Here is a 12,500-nt window from a genome sequence, read left to right on the forward strand (position 1 = left end):
CAATGTAAACAACAACAGGCTTTTTCAAATTATGTCACAGACTGAAAAACATCAAAAGTGGAGATACGAGGTCGTAGCAAATAGCAATAAACAGCAATATATATACACATATATACATGTGTGTATACACACACACACACACACACACACAGTTGATGAGAATCATTTGCAGCAGCCCTAACTGGATTTTTCTCATGAATCACCCTTCATTTCTCAGTAAGTCATATTGAGAGTGAGCTATCAGGATCAGTGAAGCCTTTTCTTGCCTGTTGAGACTCATAAGCTCATCTGAACTGCAGTTGTGAACTTCTCTGATTCATTCTGACAGACCAAAGCTCTCCCTTTTGCCTCTCTACATTGAGCTGCGCTGTTTGTTGTGAGTTCCAGTGAGGTTCTGCTGTCTGTTGTTCATAAAAGCACATTAAAACGTCTTGTTCTCTGTCGTCTTTACAGTTAAACACGCAGTCAGAGGGCTCTTCCATCTCCTTTGATGATGGTGATGATCTGTGTGTGTAATGGGAAGCTGTGTTGTTACTGCACTGATACGACAGTGTGTAAGAGCGAGACTGTGAGCGGAATGGGTCCCTGTTCTCCCGTTAGGGTTGCGCTGTTTACTAAAGAACAGCATTAAGACTTTTTCATCATGAACCTGCGTCAGCTTTCATCAGTCGTACTAATTTCTGTACGAGATTGAAATTAGTTTCTTATTGATAGCCGTAGGTATTTGTTTTAACCGGTGTGACAGACAGTGTGAAGGTTGCGCGATCAATGATTCATTGACATTCACATCAGCAGCCTTAGAGACAGGCAGTCATAACTCATAACACATAGTACTGAGTGTGTGTGTGTGTGTCTGTGTCTGTGTTTGTGTGTGTCTGTGTGTGTCTGTGTGTGTGTCTGTTTGTGTGTGTGTATGTCTGTGTGTGTGCATGTGTGTGCATGTGTCTGTCTGTGTGTCTGTCTGTGTGTGTGTGTCTGTGTGTGTGTCTGTGTGTGTGTCTGTGTGTCTGTCTGCCTGTCTGTGTCTGTCTGTGTGTGTGTGTCTGTGTGTCTGTCTGTGTGTGTGTGCATGTGTGTGTCTGTCTGCCTGTCTGTCTGTGTGTCTGTCTGCCTGTCTGTCTGTGTGTCTGTCTGTGTGTGTGTGTGTCTGTCTGTGTGTGTGTGTGTGCATGTGTGTGTCTGTGTGTGTCTGCCTGTGTGTGTGTGCATGTGTGTGTCTATCTGTCTGGCTGTCTGTCTGTGTGTCTGTCTGCCTGTCTGTCTGTGTGTCTGTCTGTGTGTGTGTGTGTGTCTGTCTGTGTGTGTGTGTGTGCATGTGTGTGTCTGTGTTTGTGTGTGTCTGTCTGTGTGTCTGTGTGTCTGTCTGCCTGTCTGTCTGCGTGTCTGTCTGCCTGTCTGTGTGTGTGTGTCTGTGTTTTTGTGTGTGTGTGTGTGTGTGTATGTGTGTGTGTGTTTGTGTATTTTACAACACTGGCTTCTGTCCTGTTAAGGGACCATTTGATCATATTTAAAATGAAGACACTGGAAAACAAATTTGTGATGTGCAAATGATTTAAACCATATTTTCAAAGGAAAATACTACAAAGCCAACATGTCAAATGTTGAAATTGAGAAATTTTATTGTTTTTTGAAAAATATAGAAATCATGGCCACCGTGCCCTCTGGGCTGAAGACCACTCAGCCTGTTATCAGTGCAGTTCTAAAGCCAGTATTCATGATGGTTTAGGGGGCATTAGTGGACAAGGCATGTGTGACGTGCTCATCTGTGAAGGCTCCATTAAAGCTGAACGATATAAACATGTTTTAGTAAACATCTGCTGCCGTCCAGACGACGTCTTTTTCAGGGAAGGCCTTAATTATTTCAGCAAGACGATGTCAAACCACATTCTGCATGTGTTACAGCAGCACTGCTCCGCATTAAAAGAGTCACCGGTCACCACTGAGAACATTTGCCACATTATCAAATGAAAAATAGGACAGGTGAGCCCCTGAAACGGATGAGCACCCGAAATTCTATCAAACAGGAACAGGAAAACATTTCAGTTTGAGAACTACAGCAGTGTCGCCTCAGTTCCCAAACACTGACAGAGTGCTGTTAATAGAAGAGGTGATGAAACACAGCGGTAAACACGACCCCGTCCCAACTTTTTTGGAACATGTTGTCGGCATCAAATTCAAAATGAGCAAATATTTTTCAAAAATAATCAAATTTCTCAGTTTCAACATATGATTTATTGTCTTTGTAGTACTTTCAATGAAATATTGGGTTTAAATGATTTGCCCATCATTGCATTTAGTTCTTATTTACATTCTGCACAGCAGCCCAACTTTTTTGGAAATGGGGTTGTAGATACAGCAGTATATTGTGGATGAGCTCGTGGTTATACGCATATCGATAGAGTGAAGGCTGTGTTGATATTTATGAATTGACTTTTAAACAGCGTTTATATGTTCAGGTTAAATGGATACTGCATTCAAAGAGAGTGACATTTCTAACACCCTCTAATGGCTCTTTATGACTGTTTGTATAAAAAGCTGCTTTTGAGAAGAAAGTGCTTCCCTTCAGTCTGTTCTGCAGGAGAAACGTTCAGGAGAAACAGTGAAGCTCTTCATCGGTTCATTGTCGCCTGTGTTGTGCATGAACTGAATATCTGTACTGTTGTTAAGTCTGTGATCCATGTTTTAAAACTCATTTTAAGACCTAAAGTGCTTGTTTGATTGTATTGCACTATGATAATATCGCTGTATCTCCAAATTGGTCACTTTACAGGAGAAGGGAAAAACCTACTTTACTTCTAATGTAAGTCAATGGAACCAGACGTCTTTCCAAGCCATTTTGGGCCGTTTTTTTTTGGTCCTTTCGGCATGAAATTTATACACAATGTAAAAAGTGACAGGCATTTTCAAACTATGTCAAAAACTGAAAAACGACAAAATTGGAGGTATGAGGTTTTGTTCCGGCTGCAGCGATATTGTATTATAAAGATACTACCTGATTGGTTCTGGCCTCGTTCTGGGTCTTGTCTTATCTCCAGCTCAGTCAGGATTCTGAAGCACTCTTGATTTAATGACTGAAGTAGGTACAGCAGGTACCTGACTGTCTGTGGAATTGAAGCAGTTAAAAGTAATGCATGCTAAAGTTTTTGAACGGTGGGCTAATAAACTTTCACTCTCACTGGCTTCGTATTAAATATAGCACACATTTTGAACATTACAAGCCATTTGATTTTATATGCTCGTTTATTAGTGATCATGTGTAATAAATATAATATAATATGTTATGTCCAAAGACTAAAATATAGTACGAAAACGACGCTGTGGCCGGACGGTTTGACCAAATTTGATTTAGTTTTCAGATTTGTGCTCAGTGACTAACTGATGTAGTAAAGAAAATGTCAAAATTCCAGTATGGATATTATGGAAGTTCAGTTAAATTGAACATCATCTCCAGATTCATTCATCTGGAATCTGGTTTGCTTGTGTTTAGTGAGTGAGTTGCTGTTCTTTCGCTTCAATGCTTGTAAGTTGCCACCATCCGCTTACTGATTTGTAGATCAGGCGTAACGTTCTGACCCACCTCCTCGTTTCTACACTCACTGTCCACTTTATCAGCTCCACTTACTGTATAGCTGGTCTTTGTAGTTCTACAGTTACAGACTGTAGTCCATCTGTTTCTCTGATACTCTGTTACCCTGTTCTTCAGTGGTCAGGACCCCATGGACCCTCACAGAGCAGGTACTATTTGGGTGGTGGGCCATTCTCAGCACTGCAGTGACACTGAAGGTGTGTAAGTGTGTGTTGTGCTGGTGTGAGTGGATCAGACACAGCAGTGCTGCTATAGCGTCCAATACCTTTGGGATGATTATTGATCCAGAACTAACCATCCAACATTAGTACCTCACAGCAATGTTCCAGGCCTTCCCAGAAGAGAAGAGGCTGTTTCTGCAGCGCAAACTCACTGTTAATGCTCTTCATTTCAGAAGAAATTCTGCTACAACTGCTCGACAAGTTTTGGACTTGTGTTCTGAGCCTGTGGTGCCGGTTTGAGGTCCAGATGTGTTCTGCCAAACACCCAGTTTATGCGCATACTCTCTTCCTCATAGCGCTGCGTTAGAGGAAGGGCTGCGCAAAATGTAGGAAAGTCGTGGAAAAAGTGGCTGATGTTAGTTTCTGATTATTATTATTATTATCCCACTGGATTTACCCAGGCTTGAGCAGCGGCGGTCGGTTCTGTCAACATTTAAAACCAGGTGTAAATTTGTGTTAGAGTCTCAGATGTTGTACTGTTGAGAGGTTTCCTTAACACCGGGAGCAAACACAGCAGCTAGATGGAGACACGAGCCTCAAACATGAGCTGAGAGAATGTTTACCATCAGAATAACACGGTTTAAACTCTCAGGATCAGGTGGATGTGTGTGAGAAGATGCGTTATTGGTTCACAAACTCTCTTTTCTTAGCTTGAGTCAAATATCGCCTCTGCAGAATGGTTTGAGGGAGAGAATATTTGTTGACACTGCTGTCTCTCCACTGCTAAACGATGGCCGTTATTGCGCTGAAACAGAACATTGGAAGTTCTGCGTGGTTTCAGCACATACAGAAAAAGACAATGCTGGGCTGGTCACAGTTACAACATAACCACCTTGATCGCAGTTAGTTGAGCTGAGCTGGTTTAGTAGGATAGATCATGAACTCAGGCCAAGTGTCCACGCCACCTCACCTCACCGTTTTCCACGCAGACATTGATGCTAAAAGAGCAGAGCTGCTTCAGAAATCATGTCTGGGAGTGCCTTAGATCAGAAAAAGAAAAATACATGAAGATGTTGGTTTAGTTTGGCAAGAGTGATAAAGAGACATATAGGTACTGCCAGTATCTTGGGGTAGTGATGGCCTTTAGTCTTGGTTTAGCCTTTAACATATCAGCTCGCTAGCTGAGCCCATGTGTCCACGTCCCTTCGTTTTAACAGAGATGTGAAATCTGCAGCTCAACCACTTCCACTGGCAGCGTGTACGACTAATATTTACTGAACTCTGATAGAATCCGATGCTTGGAGATGTTGCGCAAATGAACATATTAGACAAATGACTTCAGAAATTCGGACTTGAAACAACATTCAGCAACATTTTTGCTGAGCCAGAGGAGCTGCTCCGCTGTCCAAAGCAAAAGAAGTATCTCCAGATAGGAAACTTTACAGGAGAAGACATAAACCATAAACTGCATTTTAAACATCTTAACTTGTAAACAGAGTTCATTCCAGGTGAATTTGCAGCACTTTTATTCATCCATTCATCATGAAAGTTTTACAGAAAGTCAGCTGATAGATTTCTGTCTGTAGTCATGCAGCAATAACAATATATGTACCAATCAGACGTAACGTTCTGACCACCTCCTCGTTTCTGCGCTCATTGTCCATCTTATCAGCTCCACTTACTGTATAGCTGGTCTTTGTAGTTCTACAGTTACAGACTGTAGTCCATCTGTTTCTCTGATACTCTGTTACCCTGTTCTTCAGTGGTCAGGACCACCATGGACCCTCGCAGAGCAGGTACTATTTGGGTGGTGGATCATTCTCAGCACTGCAGTGACACTGATGTGGTGGTGGTGTGTTAGTGTGTGTTGCACTGGTGTGAGTGGATCAGGCACAGCAGTGCTGCTGAGTTTTTAAACACCTCAGTGTATGTAAACACCTCATAAAATGAACAGTAACCATAGAAACAAGGAGGTGGTCATAATCGATGTACATATTCTACTTTCAACAAAATAAAATATTTGTAAAAATCAGGATTTTATAGGCTAGCTAGGTTAGATAGAGTTAATATTGGTATCTTTATTTGATGCTGGCACATATTTAGGGGTCAGGGAATTGGTGCATCCCTAGTCATAATACATCATTGCTGCCTACAGGATTTTGAACTGCTGTAATGAAGATCCATACAATTCTGGTTCGTTATGAAACATGAATATTAGTGTTTTTAAAGGTAAATTTAGGAATGAGTACTCATTGTGAAATACTGAGTATGCAAAGGCTGTAAATTGCTGTTGAGGCCAAATAATAATAATAATAATAATAATAATACAGTATCTGCTAAGGTGTATTAACTCATTTTTGTTGTTTTGTTGTGTCCAGTTGTTTCTGTTTGGTCCACAGTGCTGGTCCCGCTTTCTTCCCGTGTGCTTTATGATGGAGAGGTTGGCACTCGGCGCTGTGTTTCTGCGGTTTTGTTGAGAAGAGCGTACATGAGCACACATGCTTTGTTCTGAAGGTATATTTGCGTGGTTTGTGGTGTGTGTAGGAAAGCTGCTGGAGCTTTTTCAGGGAGAACCGGAGTCTGGCATTGACCAAACTGCAGCTGTCGCGTTTGGGAGTTTGGAGCCGGTATTGATTCATAGGGAATTTGATTGGAGGGGGGTGGGGTGTATAGCGGGGGGGTTTGGGTTGGCAGAGCGTGCACACTGCAGCATGTACAGGGATAATGAGCTGTGTTTGCGCATGCCTGTGTGCGCGTGTGATGTCTGCATGCGAGACATAATGCTGGACTGTCTCTACAGTGTGCTGTGTCCCCTGAGCACATGGGAGCCGGTCTGAGAGATAAGGTGAGGGCGCGAATGAGAGAACATTGCCTAGCAGCGTCACTTCTTCCGTTTTGGGGGTTTTATTTAGGGTCAGTTTTTAAAAAACATGAGTTTTGTTTACAGGTAGAGATGATTAACAAGTAATAGCTGACAATCTGGGAAAAATGTGATGGTACAGTTAAACTGTACGTATAAAATCTCCAGAGTCATTTTAGCCCAAGGTTCAGCCTTGCAATCATGCCTGCAAGGGTCTCGGTTGTATTGAGGGGAATTCCACCCAATCCAAAATTCTGCATAATTGAGTGAGTGAGGTGTAATCAGAGAGATTCAGAGCGGTTTGGTGTGAAACGGTTCAGACGTCTTTACAGTGGTGGTGATGGGAACCAGATGTCGCCATGACTACAACACAGATCTAGACATTTTATTTACCATCCAGAACCACCAGAGAACCTCCACGAGTTTTTATGGAATGTTGATGATGGAAAATAGTGGAAAATCTTTATGGTCTATATCGGCCATTATATCCCCCATTAATAGGTTAAAAAAAGTATTTTGTTAAATTGTCATCAAACAGTGCCTTTTGGAGGTGGATGTCTGGTTCCTATCACCATCACTGTGAACAGTTCTGACTCAGTAAGTTTATCTAGAACAGAGCGTTTCACACCAAACCGCTCTGACTGACTCTATTTACATCTGAACAGTTTAATCGTTTAGAAAAAATTCAGAGATTTTGGTGGAATTCCCCTTTAAGTGATTGAACATCTCTAAATGAAAAGGTTGTTTGTTTTTGCTGCCCACCTTTGCCCCTTAAATGTTACACAATGAAATAAATTTGAGCGAAAAACAAAAAGGTTACCAAAAATCCACAAAAACTATTTTTTTACCCCCCCTGCCCTCCAGACACCCCCCACCCATCAACCAATCAGGTCGTTCGTAGCCTTTGTTTTATACATTTTGGTTTAGAGATGAGATTCACAAGCCTGTGTCATCAGCCATCACGCTCCATGCTTCCACCCTGGCAACGAAAGAGTTACCGCGGAGACGGCGTGTTTACGTTGCCGCTTCCTGCAGCTTGGTCCCGAGCCTGTTGCCGTGACGACGGCCCTGATTCCAGCCCCGCTTTTGGAAAGTGTGTGATTCATTGACATTATCCCCATACCTGCCTGCAGATGCATGCTCGGTCTGTGGGCTTCCACATGTGTGCTGCAGCACCAGGCGCAGATAAAAATAAAGCCCTGCTGATGAACAAGAGACCTTCGGCTAAATGTGGCTCAGAAACGTAAAGTTCTCCGTCTCTCCGCAGCACAGAGCGCCCTTCCTTATAAAGGAAGCTTATGTTTTCATGGCGATCGAGCAAAACGTGTAGAAGTAGGTCAGTGCAGAGGCATAAGAGCTGTAAAACTAAGAGACGGTGCGGCGGGCCCAGTGTCCATGCCAGTGTCCAATGTCATTCGTTTTTTTTTCCCGGGATGTCATTATAATGATTTATAGAGCACGATTTGGAATTGTTGTGTTCTGTTTTTTGTTACTCGTGTCTGTTTGACCTCTCTGTCTCTGTCTGTTGCCTGTAAACTGTGCTAAAAGCATAGAAGTTGAATGGCAAACGTGGACGATGGGCACCGGTATGGTTTGGAGTGATCACCCATACTGACCTGGGCTTCCTGATCTCAGCCTATGTTTGATCACATAAACACACACACACTGCTCACATCCTGATTGTGCCAGAAAGTAGTCCGTGGTATGCGGTGTGTGACTAATATGATCCTCCAGTACGCCGAAGGTACCTGGATGTAATCAGAGAGATTCAGAGTGGGTTTGGTGTGAAATGGTTCAGATGTCTTTACAGTGGTGGTGATGGGAACCAGGCGTCGCCATGACTACAACACAGTTGTAGACACTTTATTTACCATCCAGAACCACCAGAGAACCTACACCAGTCTTCTGGGCTTATATGGAATGTTGATGATGGAAAATAGTGGATAATCTTTATGGTCTATATCGGCCATTATATCCCCCATTAATAGGTTAAAAAAGTATTTTGTTAAATTGTCATCAAACAGTGCCTTTTAGAGGTGGACGTCTGGTCACCACCACTGTGACCAGTTCTGACTCAGTAAGTTTATCTAGAACAGAGCGTTTCACACCAAACCGCTCTGACTGACTCTATTTACATCTGAACAGTTTAATCGTTTAGAAAAAATTCAGAGATTTTGGTGGAATTCCCCTTTAAGTGATTGAACATCTCTAAATGAAAAGGTTGTTTGTTTTTGCTGCCCACCTTTGCCCCTTAAATGTTACACAGTGAAATAAATTTGAGCGAAAAACAAAAAGGTTACCAAAAATCCACAAAAATCTATTTTTTTACCCCCCCTGCCCTCCAGACACCCTCCCCCCTGCCCATGAACCAGTCAGGTCGCTCGTAGCCTTTTTTTTTTTGTATATTTTGGTTTAGAGATGAGATTCACAAGCCTGTGTCATCAGCCATCACGCTCCATGATGACAGGACAAACTGTGCCTTTTAGAGGGGGACGTCTGGTTCCTATCAGCAGCACTGTCGACAGTTCTGACTCAGTATGTTTGTCTAGAACGGAGCGTTCCACTCTGAACGACTCTGTTTACATCTTAACCTTTTAATAATTTAGAAAACTTCAGAAATTTGGGTGCTGTTCCCCTTCAAGTGATCCAAAATCGCTGTAAATGGAAAGGTTTGTTTTTGATGCGTACCTTTGCCCCTTAAACGTCACCCAGTGTATAAATATAAACAGAAAAAGGTTCGAAAAGGTTTTAGGTTGGCCTTGAAAACGAGAGCTGTCTTCATGATACACTGCGTCTTATAATGCAGCACGGTCACCGCTTCTGGGGCAGAACCGGCCACCGTCCGCATGCGGTAGTTTAAAAATGAGTCTTAAAATCTGATTAAAACTGATTTCATTTCTTATTATAAACAGGGCTATGATGATCGGTCAGGTCTTATTGTCTTTTCTTGCTCATCGTTATCAGCTATAAAAGGCCTGAAGCTGAAGTAGCCGATTGGCTTTTATTAGCTGCCTTACTTGCTCGCACTAGCACTGGTGGTGCTGTCGTAGCACAAACGACTCCCATACGGAAAAAATGGGCCATGAGTTCATATTTAGGGGAAGTCCACCAATTAAAACAATCTGCGTAATTAAACGTTTGAAATTTTATCCTTTTAATCAAGTTTTTACCTAAAATACTGTTGTCGTTTATTTGATTTGCCTGTCATGATATTCTGTTTTTGATTGTTTTAGTTGTTTAGTAGTTTAGTCGAAAATGTATGTTTTGTAAACCTAGTTTTAAATTAAAATCCTGTTGGCATTAATTTTATTTACTTGTTTTTAAACACTTTAGACTTTAGTTTAGTTTTTATTCTTTCTCTTCCTTTTTCTGCTTTTACTGTTTTTACTTTTATTATTTTATTTTACTTTTTAATTATAAAGCATGTTGAGCTACTTTCCATATGAAAAGTCTATGTAAACAAAATGTATTGTTATTAATATTAATAATAATAATAATAATAATATTATGATTATTATTGTTATTATTAATAATTAATTAATTAATTTGTATTTTTTCACCTAGCAACGAACCATTTCAAATAAAAAAAAACATTTACAGAGGTTTAACATTCATCTGTAGCTGACATACACTCTAATGAAAAGGTTCTTTAAGGGTTCTTTAATAAAGAAATTCATTCTATAGAGAACCATGAATGCTCAAAGAACCCTTTGCTTGATTAAAGGTTCTCTGCTTCATGAAAGGTTCTACAGGATGTGCTGCAGATGGTTAAAGGGTTCTTTTATTGTTATGATGTCAAGCTCGTAACAGTTAAAGGGGAACTCCGGCGATTTTTCAAAATCTCTGTACAGTCCAAGGTTTCTGATGTAAACAGAGCGGTTCTGAGCGGTTTGGTGTGAATCGCTCAGTTCTAGATAAACTTACCGAGTCAGAACTGTTCACAGTGGTGGTGATAGGAACCAGACGTCCCCCTCTGAAAGCTCCTCGCAGAAAGTTCCTACACGAGATGGTAAAGGTGCCGCAGTCAGATCATCACATGATCTGCTTAACAGCAGAACAAAGTAAATAGAGCCGCTTTTACAGTTCTGACCAATTTGGCTCACAGTCAGCAACAACTTTTTAAATGAAATTAATTAAATAAATAAACAAACATTCTCTACAGACAAGACGCTTCTGCACATCTTCATGTAAAATGACCATTTTTGCTACATTGAACATGTTGGGGAAAAAGCATAAAGCATAAAATATAAAATATGCTCTAAATGTTGCGTAGAGCACATTCTGTTCTACTCTTTTCTCCGTATGTTAAATTGGAAAACTTGCTGTGTTGTGTTTATATTTCTTTTAGGAAACAACAGGTGTAATTTGACTAGGGGCGCCTACACTTTTGTATATGACTGTAGCTTTTACAGAATTTACTGTGGATTCGGTTTCTGTCGTATTTTGTCAGATTTCTCGCGAATCCCTTCACAGATACGATATTTTGTGGTGGTGTCCTGGTGTTTTGATAGTTATTGTGCATTCTGCATGTGTGTTGCCGGTTCCGCTGGTTCCGGCGTGATGCGATGATTCTGTTCTTCATGGCAGGCCAGTAAATGTTGATAATTTATTATATTTTTCTCGTGGTTTAACTGGCTTCTGTGCTTTGTTCCTGCAGATGTCTGCCACCCACATTTTAAAGCACACGCAAGCCGCCGCAGCAGCAACTGCCTCCGACCAAAACGCACAAACTACATTTCCCATCGGCCATTTCGGCAAGGAACAGATCCGCATCATCGGCGGGCCGGCCAATCACTGCATGGCGCACGCCAGCAGCCCGAGTCCGCACCCGTCGTCCTCGCCGGTCAACAGCGAGGAGGATGACGGAGGGGGCGGGGCCAGGGTGAGGAAAAAACGAAAGAAAAAAGACAAGAAAGACTCAAGAAACTGGCAGCAGGAGGAGAGAGAGAGCGACATCAGACCAAAGAAAAAGAAGGAGCAGAAAGAAGGGAAGGAGCTGCTTCAGAAGAAGCCCAGGCCACCCAAGGAGGAGAAGGAGGCCAAGAAGAAAGAAGGGAAGCCGGTAAAGGAGGCCAAAAAGGTCAAGAAGGATCAAGAGGTCAAGTCAAAGACGCAGGCCAAGTCTGCGACCTCACTGCCGAGGCAGCGAGGCAGGAAGCCAAAGTGAGTTAAAGTCTACGTTAAAGGGAAATTTCACCCGTTTTTTAGAATTTCTGGACACTTTGGAGCGGTCTGGTGTGAAACGGTCCAGATGTCTTTACAGTGGTGGTGATGGGAACCAGGCGTCGCCGTGACTACAACACAGATATAGACACTTTATTTACCATCTTGAACCTCCAGACAGTCCCTCTCATGTTCTGTTGCTTAAGTATTGCCCACCCTTAAATGGACCCTTTAAGTCTGTTTTTTGTAATATACAAAAAAAATCTGAAGAAAAAAATCCTACTGTACACTGTTGAACAAGGCGGTTCTCCTGGGGTTCTTTAGTAAAGGGAATGGTTCTGTTTAGAACCGTGTATTCTATATAGTAATGTCATGCTTAGATGCTTGCGTTTTAAGTGATCCTATATGGAACCTTTTTGAAAATGGTTCTATATAGCACCAAAAAGGGTTCTTCTGTTCATCTTAACAACAGCAGAACCCTTCTTTGATGCCGTATAGAACCATATACACACTTAAACAAGGTGGTTCTTCAAGGGTTCTTTAATAAAGGAACTGATTCTATGTCGCACCTTGAACGCTGAAAGCCTTTGAGTGCTAAAGGGTTCTTTTCATTGTAAAAGGGCTTCAGAATGATGGAGGATGTGCTGTAAATGGTTCTTTATAGAACTTTTTAGAAAAGGGTTCTGTATGACCCCATAAAGGGTTCTTCTACTGTGACAAGTCTGGCATC

The 12,500-nt window shown here is 41.8% G+C and overlaps 1 protein-coding gene across 4 annotated transcripts in view; it reads left to right on the plus strand.

Moving 5' to 3' along the window:
* The window catches only part of chd6 (chromodomain helicase DNA binding protein 6), a 106,930-nt gene that overhangs the window by 17,602 nt on the left and 76,828 nt on the right, over window positions 1-12,500 (plus strand). For all 4 annotated transcript variants that reach the window (XM_037534969.1, XM_037534973.1, XM_037534970.1 and 1 more), the window contains exon 3: window positions 11,265-11,770. In XM_037534969.1, coding sequence (XP_037390866.1) covers window positions 11,265-11,770 — 506 coding nt within the window. The remainder of the gene's footprint in view (window positions 1-11,264; window positions 11,771-12,500) is intronic.

This window comes from Pygocentrus nattereri, chromosome 26 (assembly GCF_015220715.1).
Source record: "Pygocentrus nattereri isolate fPygNat1 chromosome 26, fPygNat1.pri, whole genome shotgun sequence".
In the NCBI taxonomy this organism is placed as follows: domain Eukaryota; kingdom Metazoa; phylum Chordata; class Actinopteri; order Characiformes; family Serrasalmidae; genus Pygocentrus; species Pygocentrus nattereri.